At 39.7% G+C, this 23155-nt stretch overlaps 1 protein-coding gene across 1 annotated transcript in view; it reads right to left on the bottom strand.

Annotated features, from left to right (window-relative positions):
• Positions 1–23155, bottom strand: part of ADAMTS9 (ADAM metallopeptidase with thrombospondin type 1 motif 9) — a 162659-nt gene that overhangs the window by 78722 nt on the left and 60782 nt on the right. The window contains exons 17-23 of the mRNA XM_052658936.1: positions 15143–15309; positions 14921–15050; positions 14211–14337; positions 7541–7751; positions 6887–7051; positions 4906–5070; positions 1983–2102 (exon numbers count right to left, since the gene is read on the bottom strand). Coding sequence (XP_052514896.1) covers positions 1983–2102; positions 4906–5070; positions 6887–7051; positions 7541–7751; positions 14211–14337; positions 14921–15050; positions 15143–15309 — 1085 coding nt within the window. The remainder of the gene's footprint in view (positions 1–1982; positions 2103–4905; positions 5071–6886; positions 7052–7540; positions 7752–14210; positions 14338–14920; positions 15051–15142; positions 15310–23155) is intronic.

The following is a 23155-nucleotide window of genomic DNA, read 5'->3' on the forward strand; positions in this document are numbered from 1 at the left end:
CTGTTCCTACATTTCGTTTCCTAGCCAGATTTTGCTAGCCATGAATATGCTTTCCAAGTGTACCTGAAGATACCTCCTGAAGCCCTGAAGAAGGTCAAATCTAGCTATAAGAGGTGTGTTTAATATCCCAAAGCCTAGAATTTGTATCACACCCCTCAATCAGAGGAAATTCCTATAATGCATTGAGGTTATCCATGCATAGATAATATTCCCAGATTTACAAATGGGAAAACGAAAGTCCACACCTGATCACTATCATTCCAAGCATCAGTGGTTATCAAATGTTCTTTGATTAAATGCATACCCATGAAATTCTCAGGAAGCCCTGGGCACAGTGCAAAGTGCTAGAGGCTTGGGGCTGAAGTGCCTTTAGGAAGCTTACAGACCAAACAAGAAATTCTGTTAGCTGGCTCCAGTGGACCAGCTTGCTGATTCTTCTACCTGGGTCCAAAGAAAGGCACAGGGAACTTGGCACACAGTGAATAATTTATTCACATGCTACAAATGCAGAAGCTTCCCTATAGTCAGTCCATGAATATTACTGAATAACTTAGAAATATACTTTGTGAATTTCTAAGGGAGGTGCTAAAATTTCATTTCTTGATTGTTCAGATGTCACAGCTAATACTTCGCAGTTAACATGTTTTTGCTGATTTCTGTGGTATAAGTACTCTCACTATGGCCACTTAATGTCAACTTAACAAGTTAATATCAATGAACACAGACTGCGAAAGGATGTGCAATGGTTCACCATTATATAGTATTTTCACCATGCAAATACATACAAATGTAATGTAAACCATAGTAATAAGAAATAAAATAGTAAAATATAGGAAGATAATTAGAAAGTGATAAGCTCTGACTATTTCTCAACCTATTTTTAATATTATCTATTTAATTATAGGTTTTTATTTTCAATTTTCAACAATGGCAGTATATAACAACCAGCTTGCAAAATTTCTGAGAATTTACCAACCATCACTTGTGAGCTGCAGCAAGACAGCTCCAACACATGCAGCCTGAACATATGATACCATTTTGCTGAACCCTACATTGGAATTTTGGAACCCTCCAAAATCACTGCAGATGGTGACTGCAGCCATGAAATTAAAAGACACTTACTCCTTGGAAGGAAAGTTATGACCAACCTAGATAGCATATTCAAAAGCAGACATTACTTTGCCAACAAAGGTCCGTCTAGTCAAGGCTATGGTTTTTCCAGTGGTCATGTATGGATGTGAGAGTTGGACTGTGAAGAAAGCTGAGTGCCGAACAATTCATGCTTTTGAACTGTGGTGTTGGAGAAGACTCTTGAGAGTCCCTTGAACTACAAGGAGATCCAACTAGGAGACCAGTCCTGAGTGTTCATTGGAAGGACTGATGTTGAGGCTGAAACACCAATACTTTGGCCACCTCATGCGAAGAGTTGACTCACTGGAAAAGACCCTGATGCTGGGAGGAATTGGGGGCAGGAGGAGAAGGGGACGACAGAGGATGAGGTGGCTGGATGGCATCACCAACTTGATGCACATGAGTTTGGGTAAACTCCGGGAGTTGGTGATGGACAGGGAGGCCTGGCGTGCTGCAGTTCATGGGGTTGCAAAGAGTCGGACACGACTGAGCAACTGAACTGACTGACATTGGAATTATTTAAAAAAAAAAAATCTGAGTTCAAGAAAACCAGCACAAAGAGTCAATCTTCACCACCTAGGAAGAATCAGAATTAAGAATCTACATACAATTCAGAATCAGAACCAGAATCTACATACAATTCAAAAAAAATAGAGAAGACAAAAGTACTACATCAAAAAATTAGATCCAGAATATAACACATAAGTAAATCCAGAACAATTTAGTTAATCTACTGTTTCCTCTACCTACATACTTACCTATGAAAGGACTTCTGTTTTGACTGAGCTCCTGGGAAGTTTTGGCATCATAGTGCCCAAGGTCAATAACTGATTTAGACAAAGGGACCTTACCTGGGTATCAGTTGGTCGAGTCGCTGCATTGCAGTCATTGTCATCCACCACTGACATGTAAGTCCCAATGATACATTTCACTGCTCTTAGCTGGTATCCTTGTCCACAAGTGACACTGCACTGAGGGGAAGAAATAAGACAGAAAGGATATACAATCTAGCAAATGTTCTCTTTCCCTAACTTCACCCGTAACATTCACAAGAGAAAAAATATTTCCATCATAGTGGGCCAGAGGACTGGTACCCCAAGAAATTAGTTAAGAGCAGGTAATTCTACTTTGTACAAATTACACTGATTAATTATCGAGATATCACATGGAATTACTTCTACCTCCCATAGGAATGATGTTTGTAGTTTAATTCCTTGATTGTGAACCCCTGGACGGAGGGGAGTACATGTCAATCATTTTTACATCTTTCACACTATACCTAGCAGAATGCTGTGGCTAAAATAGGTACTTTGTAAAGTTCTTATTTGACTTCTGAAAATTTTCCCTAAAGAAATATAGTTTGCATCAATATTTCTATACAAGAATGGTCATCACAATATTATTTATAAAAGACAAAATATTAGAAACCACCTAAATAGGGAAGAACCAAAGTCAATTCAATGCACCATAGCAAACAGATCATAAAGGAAATATGTCCACTAAGGCTAACTGTTATATTTAAAAGTGGTTAAAAAAACAGTAAGTAGAGGAAGTAATGTCATGGAAAGGGCAGAGAGTAAAGAACTGATCCATTCCCCCTCTCTGTAAAAGCTATCAAACTGGCAAAAAGTGGCAGAATCAGGTTTTCCTAAAGAAGAGCGTTCTTTAAAAAGATAACAAAATTTATAAACCTTTACATAGACTGATTAAAAGTAAAACAGAGAAGAGGCAAACAATTAAAAGCAGAAATGAAAGTGAGAGCACTGGTCCTGACTCTATAGCAATAAAAAGGGATAGTGAAAGTAGTGTGGACAATTCTATGCCAAGATATTAGCCAATCGAGATGAAACACATGAATTTCCAAACCCATACAAACTATCCAGAAACACACAAATCACAAAATCTACTTAAGAAGAAACGAAAAAGAAGTAAAAATATTGACTCATCAATCAAAGATCTCATAATAAAAAAAAGTCTTAAGACCAGAGGGCTTCACTGGTGAATTCTACCAAACATTTATAGAAGAATTAAGCTCTATTTACAATGACCAAAAAGTGCAAACAACCCAAATATCCTTAGAGGGATAAATGGATAAATTACAATATATGCACACATGGAATATCATGCAGACATAAAAAGGATGAGGTAGAGATGTGTGCTACAGTATGATGAACCTCAAAAACATTTTGCTATGTGAAAGAAGCTGGAGACCCAAACAATCATGTATTGCTTGATTTCATTTGTATGAAATCAATAGGTAAACTCGTGGAGCTAGAAAGCAGAATGCTGGCTACAGGCTTGAAGGAGAAATGGGGAATAACAGCTTGATGAGTATTTCAGCGTGATATAATGTTTTAGAACTAGATAGAGGTGGAGGTTGCACAACATTCTGAATGTACTACATGTCACTGATTTGCTCACTTCAAAATGGTTAATTTTGTTACATGCGTTTTACTTCAGTTAACAAAATAAGTACTATTCTAATACTAGTTTTTAAAACATAAGAAAATCATAAATGTATTAACTCTGAAATACAGAGTTAGGAGTATGGCTATCTCCTTTTTGCTAAATTGCTTTTTGTAAAACTTCACTAATATTAAGGGAAAAAAAACAACAACAAAGAACAGTTGGTTGCCGTGAACTGTATGTTTAGTCAGAGGAGGGACAAATCTCTGGCTAAGACTGACATGCCATAGACATGGAAAAAAAAAAAAAGGTCAGTTAATTCTAAAAGATGTTATCTTCAAATCTTAACAGTGGCCCTGAGATGCACTCTCCACAAGAGATATGTAGATGTAGACAGAAAGGAGGCAAGGTGTGGAGTGTAGGCAGACTGAGTGTGATCAAACATGATCAACCATTCTGACCACCAGGGATGCTGTGGCAAATTTGGAAGAGCCCCAGTGTGAATGGTAGAAACTGTAAGGGTGCAGTAATAAAGCTGCTCTCATTCACTTCACGCATGCTGGAAATGAAGACATAAGCCAGGGGGCTGACGAGGCTGTGGCTGTGGTTGGACTGGGTGGAGGGAGAGGCAGTCTTAGAGAGATTACGTAAGTGACAGCAAACAGCTGCTCTGCTTCTCTAGGGAACATGGAGTGCTACTTAAATAGTACCCAGAACGCTTTTGCTTCTATATTAGGAAAGACTTAATTCTAAGAGTCATGACTTCTTAAATGCAAGCCCAAGGGAGATTCTCACTCTCTCCTTTCAGAATAGTTCAAATGACTGTGAAACCAACAATAGGGACTTGGAAGAGATTCTTTCAAGGAGAGAGGATGCCTGCAAACTTTGATCTAATTAATTTTGTTTGAAAAGCCTGACTTATTTTTAAGAGGTGAGCTCAGGAAGCATGACATTGGGAGCTAAAACATCCCTTTCAAATCCCAGCCCAGACCCTCCTGCCAAAGACACTGGCGCTGGGTCACATTCTGTTACAGACCCACAGCCGCATGCTAGTAGATAGCATCAGCCAGGCGCGAGGAGATCTGTTGTGAATTTGTTCCAATGTGCGTGTGCACAATCTACAGTTTTAACCCAAGGGCGAACGCCCACACGTGGGCCTGGAAAAGGAATGATCAGCTCCAGGAGGGGAACAACAACCCTCAGAAGTGTGGCAGAATGGTTACAGGGTTTCCAGCGCTTGGCGCCACAGAGGGACTGTGCATGCCACATGCTACAGTGGTGAAACCCCTGCCACTGGAATGTCCCTCTGCAGGCCTGCTCCAGATAAGAAGGAAAGAATGTAGTTAAGAACTTTATCATTCAAAATACCTGTCCCCAGGGACCCGCCTGCCAGGACGCACATTCTGGCTGCTGACAGGTCTGCATGGAGGTTGGTTTGGTCTCAGGGTCACAGACTCTATCGTTTAATCGATCTTTGCCAAACTGACACCAGACCTGGCGGTGCTTATGCCCTTTTCCGCAGGTGACCAAGCACTGTAAGAAAAGGCACAGCTAGTCAGGGTCATTTCTGAACAATGCACTCTGGTTCTTGCGGATTAGTCATCGATTAGCAAAACCAGGTGTGCTCTTTTCCCAGAGCAATTCTTCTCTCTCTCTCTCTCTCTCTCATCGCAATCTGTAAACATATCAAGCATTATGCTTTTGGCTCTGTCACTCATTCGTTCATTCATTCTGTATTTACCCAGGATCTGGGCCAGTTTCAAGCACAGCACAAATCTCACACAGCATCATGCTCTGAAATCCTGAAAAATAGCATCCATGGCTTGGTAGCATGTGAGTTAAGGGTAGGGAATTTAAGAGTCAGATTAACTTGGGTTTTAACCTAATACAATTGACTATGGATACTAAGTTAAGTGATCTCCCAGTACTTCAGTTTTCTTGGCTGTACAATGGGAATACAATAGTGTTAATGGCCAGCAATTGTGAAAACTGAATAAGAAAAACCCAAGTGAAGTGCTTAGCGCGTGTTCATTTAAGGAGTCTTAAATATAATAATCATTGTTATCTACATTCATTGTAGAAAACTTGAAAAATACAGAAAAACATAAAAGAGAAAAATATAATAAGCCCCAAGTCTCACTATCTACCAAGGGATACCGTTATTAAAATATTGCTCTTTTCCTCTTTTAGCTATAGAACATATAGATCACACTGAATATATATTTTGATATTTCCCACCTCTATTTCATTATCTGTTTTTGGAAAGGTTTGGTACATAACTTGATATGATACTTTATCTAGTATTAGCTATCTAGGTAGAACTTAAATCCAATGCCTTCTTTCATTTTTTTTTTTTTTAAACCAAATATGGGATCAAGATTGAAGCTAAGGCTGCTTTTAACATAAACACAAGCACTAGCTTTCCTGTTAATCTGTCCAGGAGACAGACACTGTTAATCACATGTACTGTTACTTTTCTGCCATTTAGAGACATTAACAGTATTCTTTTAAGACTGAAATTTTAATTAATGTTGAAAGTAAACAGTTAATATTTCACTTACCTGAATGAGATAAGGGAATGGATACAGAAGCTGTAGAAATATCTCTCCCCCCACATTCCTGACTTGGCCCAATGAATAAGACAATTTCTGTTCCCTTGCCATGTGTTCCTCTGAAGGAAGGTGCATTGCGGGCGGTGCGTGGGGGGGGGGGGACCTGCTCAGAGACAGTCTCATTGGGAAATACTAGCACTGTTTATAAAATTGAGAAAGAGGCTTCATCTTCTTTCTCTTGTTGTCCCGGGATCACCTTTCTAAACAATCTGATATGCTTCCTCAAATAAGAGACAAGCAAAGCATAAACCTGGAACACTCAGCCTGGTCCTTTTTCTTTTTCCCCAAGTTTTCCACTAGCAACTGGATGGGTAATCAAATAGGTCACTTGTTAGGGTTCAATTCTCTAATTTCAAAGATAAGCAATCAGGGAATCTCATTTTTTTTAAAACTTCAAATCTAAACCAGTGCAGCTTTATAATTAATAAAGCTCTGATTTCCTTTATAGCAACTTAGCCAGGTCTGAAAGAGGAAAGAAGGTGAGGGACTAGAACTTCAAAAATCCCCAATAGAAGCTATTATGGTGGGTGATCCAGCTAAACCCACTACAACTCTGAGATCACCCATGGATCAGTCATGTCCAGTAAGACAATCACAGGGTGGGTGGAAGAAGAGTTGTTTCTTCAATGGGAGGTGGGAGAAAGATGCAGCTGGTTTAACTTTGGACTGACCTGGAGAGGCTCAGAACTGAGCATCAGAGATGACCTGTTAGGGAATTAACAGCCTTCCCATCTCACCTCTGACCAGTCTCCTGATTTCCACTCTGGACAGGAGAACTCACTGCACTTCTGAATGGTGACTTTCTCCTGATGAGTGCATTTGCTGTCATCCAGTACATCATTACGAGCGTTGACACAAATAGCCCTTCTTCTCTGGGTTCCACCATCACAGCTTTTAGAACACTGAAAGGAAAAAAAAAAAAAAAAATGAAGCCAAAGTGTTGCTAAGTTTCTCATCAAGCATGCTTAAGATACTGGCTAGGCTATCTTGTCTCTTCTAATTCTAAGGAAACAACCACCCAACAAAGCCTGGTCAGTTCTACTTGCTCTTTTTAGGGGTATATGTTTATGGTATCAATTTATTTACCAGGTTCATAACAAAGCCACTATTAGCAAACTGGTATAGGACAACAAAATCAGAAATGGCCTGTGGGATATGAAAAAAGTGTTTGGCTAAGTTGTTCCACTACTTCCAATTTTCCATACGCTATGCCCACACCAGACGTCACAGATCAATTTTATTACTCTTTTCTGTAGTTTTAATGAGAGCAGGCATTATAAGTCAATCATGGTACTCTTAATGAGGTTTCCTCAATGCAGCTCTGTAAGGAGTCATCATCAGCTAATCAGATTTAACATTCAAGAAGACTCTCTGAATGAGAACCAACTTACTTCAGTCCAAGCTGAATAGCGCCAGCCACCAGTGTTACATTCTCCTGAGCATTTTTCCTGGTTGCTTGGTTTGGGGTGACTGCTGCAAAAGCTGTCATCAACCTTCTCAGTCTTCCCATCTAGCCTGCTGTACTTGGCACAGTAGATGTCTAATGTGCGGTAACCTAAACCACACTGGGCACTACATTCACTCCTGCTGGCCACGTGCCACCTACACACAAACCATGGGGGAGAAACCAATATTACTGTTAAATATATATGTCTTGTCTAGACTCAACTGGTAGAAGAGCTGAATTCTGTTTTCTTCTTTAAATACCATGAACCCAAAACCACAGTCAGTCACCAAAATTCAATTTGAAACCGACATTTCCATGTATTTTTCATCATTGCCAACATACATCAAAGTCACAGAATGACAGTCAGAAGTTCTATCTTTATGAAGATTCTCCCCCAATACAGTCAATCTGAAATTCAATCAAGTAAAAATAAAAAAAAAAGGAATTCAACAGAGAAAAAAAAAAAACAATTTTATATTTAAAAGACTCATGCAACCCAGCATTTTGTTTGTCAAGTAGGTTGCTTTTTAACAGAGAACGAACGACTGTTGGAAACATTCTCTCGGAAACTTCTAGGTGGCCACGTGCTGGAAAATGCTCAATGGACATTCTATGAATTAATAAAGGAATGGATTGCAATTAATTAAATACTTAATTGGAACTATAACTGAATTTCAAGTATCATAAACTTTACTTGATGAATAAAGATTGTATGGACCATATATATAACTCAATTACCGTTTTTTTTTTAAAGACTAATGTTTTTAGAGCAGTTTTAGGTTCCATGACAAAACTGAGAGGAAGGTACAGAGATTTCCAAACACCCGGCCCCCATACACCCCTGCTCCCACAAATGCACAGCCTCCTGATTATAACGCACCCCCACCAGAGTGTACATATGTCACACTGATGGATCTTTGTTGACACATCATTATCACTGAAATCTTTCCTTAGACTTCACTCTTGATGCTATATATTCCATGGGTTGGACATATGTATAGTGAAACATATCCACCATTATAGTATCACATGGACCTAAAAATCCTCTGTGCTCCACCTATCTATCCCTTCCGGCCCCACAATTATTCACTTTTAAAATTAGATTTGAGTCTACAAACTTGTGTCAACTTTGTATCCCTAGCACATATAATAAGCCTTTCTCAGCACACAGGAGGTGCTCAGTATGTACTGATAAATCAAGTGGCTCTTTTAACACTCCAGCAATGGGGCTAGTGCTTTAAAAAGAAAAAAAAAAAATTACTTGAATAGAACAGTCTAAATAAATGAGCTTGAGACATGTTACTTCGATCAAATTTAGCAATCCCAAAAGGATGATTTCACTATTGACCATTAATTTTCTCCTGCTCAGAAACTCGGTGGTTTGTCAAATACCAAAGCCCTAAGAGTTCTCCCTTCTACACTCAGAAAGAAGAGGAGCGCTGGACACACGCTTATCTTGGAATTTCTCACAAATGCTCAAAAGTAGGTCAGAGTTGACCCACTTCTACATTTGGCATATAAAGTGGGCTACTGAGATGTTCTGTGAGAGTGACACAGTATTTGGCGGATTTGTTCTAACTGGAAGATGTTATATGGGGATTGTACAACAATGCTTTATCTCATCCTGTCAAAGTTTAATCTGGGCAAACTCTCACTTCCCTAAGGAAGTGAGCCAAGAAATGTGGACCAGTTCAATAGAGGCATCTGGAACTTCCATCTGCCCTTTGATTCCTGGTTACCTTCTCTTTGCCTTCATCATCACTTCCTTGTGGAAAGGTTATTTTCCATCCTGGAAAAGGGAGGCAGGAATCCTCCTTCCCTCCCCAAAAGAAAGCATACCAGCAGCTTGGGCTGGAACAGTGTGCTAGAGTTTCCCTGATGTTCGCACAATCCCCGGAATTTCGGCAGAGACTGTAGTCTGTGGAAAGGTCACAGTACTGCCTTAGGAAAGGTCTCAAAATGCTATTACTCACTTCATTTATTCTCACCTGGAAAGTCATCTCACCTTCAGTGTTTTGAATTTATTCATTCATGTCATGTGACAATTTATATTGCAGAAAGGCAAAGTGTTTGTTAATAAAAGAGAACAGAAAAAAATTGTATTTCTCTGTGGGTGTGTGGCGGAGAAGGCAATGGCACCCCACTCCAGTACTCTTGCCTGGAAAATCCCATGGACGGAGGAGCCTGGAAGGCTGCAGTCCACGAGGTCGCTGAGGGTCGGACACGACTGAGTGACTTCACTTTACTTTTCACTTTCATGCATTGGAGAAGGAAATGGCAACCCACTCCAGTGTTCTTGCCTGGAGAATCCCAGGGACGGGGGAGCCTGGTGGGCTGCCGTCTATGGGGTCGCACAGAATCGGACACGACGGAAGCGACTTAGCAGCAGCAGTGGGTGTGTGTGGGCATTGTGGCATTAAATAATTTGGGAAACTACTGATATAAGTAGGTTCTTCTATTGCAGAACTTCTCAGGGCCCTCAAATCGTTAATCCAAGCTACAAATCTTCACATAGTAGAGGAGACAGTAATTCTTCTCACATATTGGTTTGCTCTGGATCAACTTGCTGAACTAGTGTTCCATAAAAATGTTTTGGGGAAAACTAAGCATTTGAGCAACCAGTGCAATCCTCTCTACTATTTTTCCATTTTGCACACAGATACTTGGCAATAATTAATATAAATCACAATTAATAGCAGTTTTCAGGTTGACAGAGAGAAGACAGTAATGCTTATTTGAACTTTGTTTCTGCATTTGCATATTTTTCAATGAATAATTTTATTCTTCCAACAGTCTGTAAACACCAGCAAGATATGCATTTGAATGCTGACAAATGAACATGATCTTCGAGGGAATTCCCAGATGGTCTGCTGGTTAGTACTCTGCTCTCACTGCTGAGGGCCTGGGTTCAATTCCTGGTTGAGGAACTAAGATCCCAAAAGCCTTGCAGTGTAGCCATCCTGTCTATCTTTTAAAGATTTCTGTATTAAGACTGTTGAGCAGTTTTTAAAATAGTGTAGGATAATATAAAAAGCAGATAGATGGCGCTATGTTTGATTCCTACGACAGAAATTATCACCAGCTTTTTTTCATTCTTAACTCTTTAAAGGATTCAAACGCAACTCAAATCTGTGCTGGACTTTAAAAAAAACCAATTCAGGACCAAATTTTTTCTCAGTGTGTATGTGTTTATTCCTTATAGGTGTAAATGAGAAGACGTGTTTTTTTCCCTCACCGATGCTCCATCCTCGTATTTTTTTTTCCTTGTAAATGTAATCAGATGCCATTTTATATGTGGACATATTTATACTGGCCAAACGTTTTTTTTCTTATTTTGTCCCTTTTTTTTTTTTTTTTTGCTTTCTTTTGCTTTGCTTTCTTTCTATTTACTTCCTTATTTCTTTCTTCCTGACTTTCTTTTTTCTTTCGTTTCTTTTTTCTTTTTTTTTGGTAGTTGTTGTTACCCACGCCATTTTACGTCTCCTTCACTGAAGGGCTAGAGTTTTAACTTTTAATTTTTTATATTTAAATGTAGACTTTTGACACTTTTAAAAAACAAAAAAAGACAAGAGAGATGAAAACGTTTGATTATTTTCTCAGTGTATTTTTGTAAAAAATATATAAAGGGGGTGTTAATCGGTGTAAATCGCTGTTTGGATTTCCTGATTTTATAATAAGGCGGCTGGTTAATATCTCACACAGTTTTTGAAAATCAGCCCCTAATTTCTCCATGTTTACACTTCAATCTGCAGGCTTCTTAAAGTGACAGCATCCCTTAACCTGCCACCAGTGTCCATCGTTCGACCTCAGCCCTATTAAAAGGGGAGGAGAATTAGCCAAACACTGTATGCTTTTAAGAAAAACGAGTTTTTTAAACAAAATACTGTTTTATGTAGAGGCTTTAAAACTGGTGCATTTACAGCAAAAAGGGATCCTGTAGCTTTAACTTGTAAACCACATCTTTTTTGCACTTTTTTTATAAACAAAAACGTGCCGTTTAAACCACTGGATCTATCTAAATGCCGATTTGAGTTCGCGACACTATGTACTGCGTTTTTCATTCTTGTATTTGACTATTTAATCCTTTCTACTTGTCGCTAAATATAATTGTTTTAGTCTTATGGCATGATGATAGCATATGTGTTCAGGTTTATAGCTGTTGTGTTTAAAGATTGAAAAAAGTGGAAAACATCTTTGTACATTTAAGTCTGTATTATAATAAAGCAAAAAGATTGTGTGTATGTATGTTTAATATAACATGACAGGCACTAGGACGTCTGCCTTTTAAGGCAGTTCCGTTAAGGGTTTTTGTTTTTAAACTTTTTTTTGCCATCCATCCTGTGCAATATGCCGTGTAGAATATTTGTCTGAAAATTCAAGGCCACAAAAAAACAATGTTTGGGGGAAAAAAGAAAAAGAAAAAAAATCATGCCAGCTAATCATGTCAAGTTCACTGCCTGTCAGATTGTTGATATATACCTTCTGTAAATAACTTTTTTTGAGAAGGAAATAAAATCAGCTGGAACTGAACCCTAAAAAAAAAAACAAAAAAACAAAAAAACAAAAAACAAACATGATCTTCTACTTAAGATGTGAGTATATACCTGTCTAGTTATAAGGCTGTGAAAACTAGCAGTAAACTTATAATTTTTTCTTTTTATTTCTAAATTATTATCCTCAAGGTGTGTCACTTCTACAATAGATACTTGTACCAAAAAGCAAGGCTAAAATTCCTTCACTTCCTCTTCTTTAATCAGCCAGAGGTGCCATCATCATCCAAGCCTGTTCCTGAGCTACTTTCCTCCTTCGGTATCAGTACAGTTTAGGTTTTTAGTTTTTTTAAGTTAGTATTAAAAAAAAAAAAAAAAAGGTAACTTTCTCCAAATGGGGAATTTAGAATATCACCTTTGATATACCTCTCTCAGACTCTGTTTTCCTTATTTCTGAAGTGGAGATAATAATACTACTTACACCACTGTGCTGTTTGAGGAATTACTGTATTAATTTTATAGGATATACAAATAAGTAGGATGTTAGTTAAGATTATATAACAATCAATATACAAATATTAGGATAATTCATGCTTGCTCAGTCACTTCAGTTGTATCTGAATCTTTGTGACCCCATGGACTGTAGCCAACCAGGCACCTCTGTTCATGGAATTTTGCAGGCAAGAATACTGGAGTGGGTTGCCATTTTCCCCTCAAGGCGATCCTCCCAAGCAAGGAATCAAAACATAATATTTAAATATGGTTCTTAGTAAATGGTCCACTCTACTGCTGAATGATATTCACAGTACTAATTAATACTAGTTAATTATTATTTTCAGTGATAATTTGAAATAAGGCTAATCTTATATCATCTTTCCCAATTTAATGAGGTTAAATCAAGCAATCTATTTACCAACTCAATCTTTTTTCCCTGTTTTAGTGATTAATGCAGTTCAGCAATTAGCTAATTATTTTTTGAAAAGACTTTAAGTCTAATTTAACTAATTTAACTCCACTGACTGAAGCAATGGGTTTATACGAACATAACTCAAAACGAATTAATACTGCCTAACGTAATACTGCCAGACATAACTAGCTAATCACAGCACTCCTCTCTTCTCTCAGAGCCTTGAGGGTACTTAATAATCTTTACTCCAGCCCTAGGAGCTGACAATACCACTTGATAGGATTTGGCATGGTGACACAGAACCTAAAAAATATTTCTGTGTTCATTTTGCTATTTATGAATGATGAGACCTTAACAATTTCCCAAACTATTCCCTGCTGGTAATTTCTTCTCTGAAAGGAGGACAAGCATCAGCCTATCTTACCTGCATTTAACTGACATGTAGACTATACAATGCAACCCCCAAGCTGGTGAACATTCAAACATGACACGGTCAATTGCAGGAAAATGGAAAAGCTTTATAATTCTCTACTCACTCACCATTTGCTGCCTCAAATTTCATACTTTTCTTAAATATTGAACTGTTTACACGAAAGTGAAAAGTTAAGTCACTCAGTCATGTCCGACTCTCTGCGACCCCATGGACTGTAGCCTACCACGCTCCTCTGTTCATGGGATTTACTAGGCAAGACTACTGGAGCGGGTTGCCATCTGTATATAAATTTTCCTCTAGTTCTTTCCATGACTACCTTAGTGCACTGCAACTTTCATGTATATAAAACTTCTTATACTGGTGATAAACATTCTGGGTGGATACTGACTATTAAAGGTACTTTGATGGATGAGGTTCTCCTTTTCTGTAGTCTTTCAAACAGAAAAAAAACAAAATTAAAAAAAAAAAACCAACCCCCAAACCCACAAACTTTTGCATTCAATGTAACTCAGTCATAATAATACCTGTGCAGCAAGTTGCGAGGGTCCAACGAGCACTTTCTTGGGCAGCTGCCACACTCTATTAGCTATTTTTTTAATTCTTAGGAAAAGAACAAGAAATCTGCAGGCATATATCTTAGATAATCAGTTTCAGAGGGATGGAAAATTGACTAATGCTTATTTCACTGAAACACAAGAAAGGGGCCTAAAGACTAATATCCCACCTGCTCCTTACAAACCTTCACAACTCAGTAATAAAGACCAAGAGGAAACACTGGCCTCACCTCAGGTCACAGTCTGTGCCACAAGGTTCAGTAATGGGTGCCGGCTGAGGCAGTCGATCACATCTTTGATCAGAAACTGTAAGCTGATCAGATTCCCTGGTGCAAATAGGTTTTCGTTTCCGCTCCCCTAAGCAAGGAGGAAAAAATATTTTTCAGACAAAGTAACCTATTCCATCAACTATCTAGACCAGAGACTGGCAAACATTTTCTGGAAAGGGTTAGATAGTCAATATATTTGGTTTTGTGGGTCATATGATCTCTATTGCAACTACTAAACTCTTGTTATAGGGCATAAGCAGCCACTTACAGATGTAAAAAGTTGTGTTCCAATAAAACTTTATTTATAAAAGCAGGGAGTGAGTTGTATTTGGCCCACTGGCCGTAGTTTGCCAACTCATAAATTAGACAAAAGGAAACCAGATAAATTGCATATAATATGACTACTAAATTTATGTCTCGGGAAAGTCAATTTGGCAGAGCTGATTTTGCTTGGCTTCACACATGCTGAGGAAACCAAACATGTCCTAAATCCCTTACACAGTTCAACTTGCCAGCCCAAAGTAACCAGACAGAGGTAGAGAAAGATTAGAAAATGGATGCAGATAGAAAAATGTATAGATTACATACATTTGGCTGCCTCCACAAAAAGAAAGAAATAAAAGAATTAAAAAACATGTCAAATCCCCTGAACTCAACCTAAAAGTAGATACCTTGGCAGGGTTTGCTGCATGCTTGCCAGGGTCCATGACTGTTCCAGTAAAACTGCTGGGGTTTGTCTTCAATAGGAATATTGAAAGAATAGCGCACATCGGGGTTGTATAACTTTCCCACCGACAATACCTGGAATGCACAGAGAAAATGGAGAGGATGGATGTGGGCCTGGCAACTCATGGAATTAGAAAAGGGGCATGGGCTCATGGCCAAGTTTTTACCTGAAGCAGAAGTTCTTGTTCAATGCGACCTGTGGAGTTGATTCTCTCCACAACGTTGTCGGACCCGCTGTATTCTATCACAGCATTCCCAATACGGATTTCCCTTTTGGACATTGTGACAACAAAGTCTCCATTGAGCAAGAATTCACCTTTACTGCTTGATAAAGCTGGTGGTGAGAAAAGAAATCATTGATTTGTTGCCATTTTTCTGTTTGCAAAATGAAAGAACACATTGATAGGCTGATAGAGTGTGAAGAATGTGGACTTTTCAGTCAGACACACACAGACTCAAATCTGAGCTTTGCCACTTCCCAAGTATGTGGCCTTGGGACATCACTTTTCCACTCTTGGTCTTGATTTCTTTATCTCTAAAGTGGAGATAAAGACACCCACCCTTCATGGTGCCTTTGAAAACTAGCTGAGATATAACACAAGAGTGCTAATTAGACTGGGGTTTGTGATACAAGCCCTGCAGTTACAGGGTTACAGATGGAACTAATGAATGTGGTTACCAGAGGAGAAGTGGTGGGGGTGGGCAAGGGTAGGGCAAAAAGAGTAAGGCGATCAACTGGATGGTGATGGATGGAAACTACATTTTTTGTAGTGAGTGTGCTGTAGTATATACACAAGTAGAAATATAATGTTGTACATGTGAAACTTACATAATGTTAGAAGCCAACATTGTGAAAGTCTCTTAGTCGTGTCCAACTCTTTGTAACCCCATGGGCTGTAGTTCATGGAATTCTCCAGGCCAGAATACTGGAGTGAGTAGCCTTTCCCTTCTCCAGGGGATCCTCCCAACCCAGGGATTGAACCCAGGTATCCCACACTGCAGGTGGATTCTTTACCAGCTGAGCCACAAGGAAGGCCCAAGAATACTGGAGTGGGTAACCTATCCCTTCTCCAGCAGATTTTCCTGACCCAGGAATCAAAGTGGGGTCTCTTGCATTGCAAGCAGATTCTTTACCAATTGAGCTATCAGGGAAGATCTCAAAAGCAAATACAAATCACTTACAGGTGAAGAAACTCATCTCAATCTGTCAAAAGTAGCATTTCAAGAATACTTTGGAGAGACAAATCAAATCCAGTCTTGTCTTAGCCCATTCCTAACAAAATCCATTTACCCAACCAAATTTAATCCAATCTTAGAAAATCCTGCCCATGTGTACCTCTTTGTCTATACTTCAGTTCAGTTCAGTTGCTCAGTCGTGTACAACTCTTTGCGACCCCATGAACTGCAGCATGCCAGGCCTCCCTGTCCATCACCAACTCCTAGAGTCCACCCAAACCCATGTCCATTGAGTCGGTGATGCCATCCAACCATCTCATCCTCTGTCGCCCCCTTCTCCTCCCGCCCTCAATCCCTCCCAGCATCAGAGTTTTTTCCAATGAGTCAGCTCTTCGCATCAGGTGGCCAAAGCATTGGAGATTCAGCTTCAACATCAGTCCTTCAAATGAACACCCAGGACTGATCTCCTTTAGGATGGACTGGCTGGATATCCTTGCGGTCCAAGGGACTCTCAAGAGTCTTCTCCAACACCACAGTTCAAAAGCATCAATTCTTTGGTGTTCAGCTTTCTTTATAGTCCAACTCTCACATCCATACATGACCACTGGAAAAACCATAGCCTTGACTGGACGGACCTTTGTTGGCAAAGTAATGTCTCTGTTTTTTAATATGCTATCTAGGTTGGTCATAACTTTCCTTCCAAGGAGTAAGTGTCTTTTAATTTCATGGCTGCAATCACCATCTGCAGTGAATTTGGAGCCCAGAAAAATAGTCAGCCACTGTTTCCACTGTTTCCCCATCTATCTGCCATGAAGTTATGGGACCAGATCCCATGATCTTAGTTTTCTCACACCAAAAACCTTAAACCACTTTCAATACCAGAAATCAATTTTGTCCTGAACATTTTTCAGATAATATGAGCCTGAAATTTATTCTGACCTGATTATTTTGTATTTTTGAATATTTATGAGTATTTAATTTCCTTTAAGTCAATAGAGCTCCTTTATGAATTAACTTTTGGGAATACCACACATCTATAACACACATACAGACACATATGAACACATAAACACAGAGACCTCATAGTTCCTGTTCCAGAATTTCAGCCATGATCTTGAGAACCCAAACCATTTTTCCAAAGTTACCTCAATTTAAAAAAAGAAAGCGTATGATTTAAAAATATATTATTAATGAAATGAACATTTATAAAACTGGTTCCCACCCAAATAACTCTTTATATTTCATTCAATAGTTGAACCTATTGAATCTTTGTTGTCCTGTTTTGACAGATGTTGAAATTGAAAATCCATGACCACTATGATGCTCAAATATCACTTCTTTGGCAAGACCCACTGAGGCAGTCAGCCTCTAATATGGTCCCAACGATCCTTGCCTTCTATAATTATACCTTGTGCTGTCCCCTCCTACATTGAGTTGCACTGACTGTATAATCACTAGGATACTGTGATGTCCAAGGCTATGTCTAAGGCATTAGGACTCCACCTTGCTCTTCCTTGAATCTCTGGCTTTGGGAGAAGCCAGCTGCTGAATTGTTAAGATACTCAAGCAGCTCCACTGAGAAGCCTTCTGCAAAAGGCAGCAAGGAACCAAAGCCTTCTGCCAAGAGCAATTAAGTGGACCTGCTAGCCCCAGTCAAGGTTTCAGATAGAATCACAACCCTAACTGAAGTCTTCACAGCCACTTCAGGAGAGACCGCAAGCCAAAAGCACCCAGCTATGCTGCTGCCAGATTCCTGACGCATGGAAACATGTATACTGTTTACACTTGTTATTCTAAGTCACTAGATCATGAGATAATTTGTTGCATGGTAAAGCCTACCTGGATCATTCTTTTTAAACCTTCAAATCCCTTCCATCCAAACTTCTTATCCAATTCCTAGCTTAATTTTTCTCCATAGCACTTTGTTTATGCTGTCTCCACTCTCCCAGAAAAATAATGTAAGCAAGGATTTTTGGACTGTTTTGTTCACAGTTATATCTCAGCTTCTGAAAGAACACATGGTAGATGCTCAAAAATAGTTTTTTTTTGAGGGGGGAGGGAGAATGAATGAATCTACTGCAAATATTGCAAAAGATGAAATAATCAGTGAAGCTGAAAAAGTAATGTTGGAGAACAGCTTGAGTCAAGTGCCAAAACACTGGCCAACATGACAGAGTTAGACCAGTCAGACATTTAAGGAAAGGAAAGAAAATGGACAAAGAAGATGAGAGGACAGCTGTTTCAGAAGGAATAATTTAGTTCTCCAAATGTCAAGAGAGATTGTTGGGAAAGTAAATAAAAAAAATCTCAGGAAGCTTTTTTAAAAATGATTCCTTTTCAGATTTTACTGTTGAGCTCAAACTTTAAGCAAAGAATGTACCACTCTGATGTTATATAACTTGACTCAAAAACTTAGGCAAAAATATTTATTCATTGACATATTCTCCATTCTAAAAACCTGGGCATGGGTAAAATCAAAATGTAATTTTGTTGAACATAAGAAAAAATAAAATTTATTTTCATACTTTTTGATTAATTTCAAATAATTTCCCAATCACATTTTCTCCCTAGTAGTTATTAACTCAGTTGGTAAATAATCTGCCTGCAGTACAGGAGACCTGGGTTTGATGCCAGGGTCGGAAAGATCCCCTGGAGAAGGAAATGGCAACCCACTCCAGTACTCGTGCCTGGAGAATTCCAAGGACAGAGAAGCCTGGCAGGCTACAGTCCATGGGATCGCAAAGAGTTGGAGACAACTGTGCAACTAACTTTCACTTTCAGTTACTATAAAAATTTTTAAGTACCACTTTTTTTTTCCCAGTACAACTGCTCTTTGAATAATGAACTATTCCATGTTTTAAGCCTGACATGTAACAAGTACTCAAGAAAGCAGAACTACAAAACATTTGAGCTCTGAACACAATACTAGAAAGAGGCCCCTTCTCTTTAGTAAGTTGTACACAATTAGCATATCTCAGCAGGGAAGGAACCCTTAAAACACACAGGCCATATAAATACTTAGGTGAATAAAAGGAATGTGGAAACTTAACTCAGGGTTGGCAAATAGGTTTCTTCCCAGACACCAATGTTAATCATTTGGTACTAGTCACTCAAGAAACTATGGAGAACAGGATTTCTTTTCAGCATCATGTCTCAGCATCATTAGTGACATCTGTTTTGGTTCTGGGATGGGTAGAAGCCAAGTTATCCCAGGTATCTGCCCCATCCTAACATGTCTTTCACTGATGCAGGTGATGTGTTGTCTTTCACCATGCAGACCAGAAGCAATGCATATACAGAAGAGGTTGAGAGGATTTAGGGAAATTAGATATCGTACTTTTATGTGGAAATGAATGAAGGCTGTGATGTAGCTCTGAATAGACTCCGTGCCTCAGTGGTAGCAGGGCCCTTGTTTTTGTAGACACGGGAACCTCACAGAGTTCACCACACTGGGCACTATATGGATGCAAAGACTATTCTTTGCAGGCTCAAGAATGAACTGCATCAAATTTGGCCCCTAAAGCAGTGCTTCACCTACCAGAATTTCTACCCTTATAAGCCTTATCTTGGCCCTGAGGGAACAGTAAGATGCTTTCACTTGAAATGGTTAGGAAGAGAGTGGTGGCACAGGAAACAAAGCCTTTAAAAACACAATCTTTTAAAAAAGGTAATCCAAGATCTTGGTTTCTTTTTGATTCAAAATCATTTGATTGTCCCTACTACCAACAGAATGTTGTTCAAACTCCTCAGCATCACTCTCTTATCTTGACTTATTCTTCCAACCTCACCATTCACTTCCACCAATAAACCTTGACTTCCAGCCATGTTCATCCCCAGTTCAGCTACACATATTTCTATGTGGAGGCAATAAACTGAAGTGGTTAAAGGCATAATATCTGAAGTCAGACCCATAAGGATTTTAATTTGTCCCACTTTGCTTGTGTGACCTCGGGAAAGTTTCTCAACCTCTCTAAGCCTCCGTTTCTTCCTCTGGATAACGGCTTTCTTATAAAGTGAAAATGAAAGTGTTAGTCACTCAGTCCTGTTGGAATCTTTGCAATCCTATGGACTGTAGCCTACCAGGCCCCTTTGTCCATGGAATTCTCCAGGCAAGAGTACTGGAGTGGGTTGCCATTTCCTTCTCCAGGGGATCTTCCCGACCCAGGGATCGAACCCGGATTTCCCGCGTTGCAGGCAGATTCTTTCCTGTCTGAGCCATCAGGGAAGCCCAGCTTTCTTACAGAATTGTTGTAAATTTTGAAAAAGATAGTGCATATAGGATTTGGTAGCTGGCAGATCAAAATGCCTTCAAATGCACTGTCTTCTTATCACGCTTTTATAGATGCTTAATTTATGGATAAGAAAAGCATGACTTAAATATTGTTAAAATATTTTCTGAGGCCAGGTGACTTCTAATCATGGAAATGTATCTCCAGAGCCTATCAACCACCAGTTTTTCAAGAAGAAAGCCAACAAATGTTCATGAATCAGTGAATGATTTCAGGCATTCTTTACCTTATGTGCAAATTGAAAGCAAATATGTTTAGCTATAGATTTTTTTTTAATTAAGTTGTTGATTTTGCTAGATTGCATGAACCTCTTTGAGTAAAGTCAACACTTAAAAAGGTGCTTGTATAAGCCTAAGAAAGATCCCAGCCCATAGTAGGTGCTCAATCAACGACACTGAAAGAACAAGTGACCGACTGAACCTGACATTTGTGACAAGAAGAACAGAGAGCTTTCAGCCAAATAACTGTTTTCCTATCAGTATAAACCTCCGACAACCTCGTCTCCCCACAGCTCCTGCAGCATGAGACCCACCAGTCATGCAAGATGCAGGAGTTTCAGTGGGTCACTGGTTGGAGAAGAGGTTGTTTCTGTGGCACCTCAGGCCTCCTAAGGCTGCCTCCTGATGCGGGCACTTGCATGGCAGTGGCAGGATGTGCTGCCAGCAAAATCACCCAGCGCTTTCAAGTGGAGTCGAAGGCTAGCTACCCAGCTGATGCGTCACTGAAAATGGGGAAATGAGATGTCACAAGGCCAGTTCTGTAAATTAAGCGGTAATCCAGTTCTGTCTGTATTGAAAGAGCAATCATCTATCCTAGGTTAATTCTGGGGACCCTTTCCAACATCTCCAGGCTTCCTCGCATGCTTATGCTGACTTGGGGGCATTTCACCCTTCACTGCATGCTCTTTATCCCAGCAAATGGTGAGTAGGAAAGGAGATAGGAATAATCAAGTGAAATGGAGTTCCTGCTTTATCTTGAACTGAATCGATTCCTGTCTTCTCGCTGACACTATTCATCAAAGGTTAGCATCCTGGAGACAAATAAACACCATGGAAATGACTCCTTTTTTCTCCTTAAGAAATACGAAGAAGATGGTAGCACTGGGTGCAACTTGGCTTTAACCCAACTGGAGGGAGGGGGTCTATGTTGAAAGGATGACCTTTGACACAGAGGCTTTCTGCTTCGGTACCTCGTGAAACAAATAGTTTCCTGAAAACAACCGTCTACTGCCCAACCTCCCACTAATGCGATTAGGGAGCTAATTTCCTGGGTTGGTTTCCCCCCCATTTCACCCATCAGAGCTGGGCGGCTACAAAGGCCCTCCTGGAAATTGCTTCTTCACCAACACATGCAAAAAGAGTATGCCTTGACTGACCTTAAAAAAAAATATGAGGGATAAGGATGATGATTGCTTAGCAACGAAACAGCTGGGGCTGGACTCCAGCAAGACTCAACTGGGGGCTTTAAAATCTTCTTAGAGCATTTGCTGTGCCTTCCTTCAAACCGAGAGTAAACATTAACACACGCCAGATTTGATAACAACATCATACTGTTCCTAACTTGTTAAGAAACCACTGTAAGGTTCAAAGGCTTTGAGGTCTTAACCTTCACACTCGGTGAACTGTGACGTACCATCTTTGCTTGCACTTTTCATTTGCTTCCAGAGAGACGTTCTTTGACCAACAGGTAACTTTCCCATAATGTTCCATTAAAGAGCCATGACTACTTCAAACTGCCCATCCCAGATGACAAACCTTCTTTAATTTTGCTTTTATTCTTTACAAGGAGATTAAGAAACCTCTAGTGAGACATCAAAGGATATCGGAAGGTCCTCCCTAATTTAGGTGCACAACCTGGTTGATGAATTGAACTGAGGTCACTGCTTAAAAGGGTATTTTTTCCCCAGAAGGAGAAGAACACTGGAGAATCCTTCTCTTTTTTGAGAAGAAAGGAATGGTTCAACATGGCATTTGGCTCTCAGGAAATTAACCAGTAAAGGAGGCTGCATGCAATGCTGCTGGATTTAATTAGGAAGTAGTAAGACCACAGAAATCACAGGCTCTAATTTATAACCCAGTCCACGAAGAAAAATGTCTGACCCATTTTGTACAGTGGTTGAAGGAAAAATGTGGGATTCCCCAAAAATAATTTGAAAAGGATCCCCAATAACTTTGTTAACTGTTTTAAAAGGCACCACTCCTTTGAGTATTTGGGGTGTGGAAAAGCTGATGTGACCACTGAGAACTGATTCCAAGAAAGATTTAATAGTCTTTCTTAAAAGAAGAAGTGGAGAAGGAAATAGCAACCCACTCTGGTATTCTTGCTTGGAGAATCCCATCGACAGGGGAACCTGTCTGACTACAGTCCATAAGGTTGCACAGAGTTGGACATGACTAAAGCAACTTAGCATGCATGCTTAAAAGAAGGAGGGCTTCCCTGCTGGCTCAGTGGTAAAGAATCTCCCTGCCAGTGCAGGAGACATGGGTTTGATCCCTGATTCGGGAAGATCCCATATGCTGCAGAGCAACGAAACCTGTGAGCCACAGCTCTAGAGCCTGTGTGCCACAGCCCAGGAGGCCCAACTACTGAGCCCACATGCCCCAACTACTGAAGTCCTCGTGCTGAGCCAGTGTTCTGCAAGAAGAAGAAGCCACTGCAATAAGAAGCCTCTGCACCCTAACTAGTAGTCCCCCACTCTCAACAGCTAAAGAAGAG

This window comes from Budorcas taxicolor, chromosome 1 (assembly GCF_023091745.1).
Source record: "Budorcas taxicolor isolate Tak-1 chromosome 1, Takin1.1, whole genome shotgun sequence".
NCBI lineage: Eukaryota > Metazoa > Chordata > Mammalia > Artiodactyla > Bovidae > Budorcas > Budorcas taxicolor.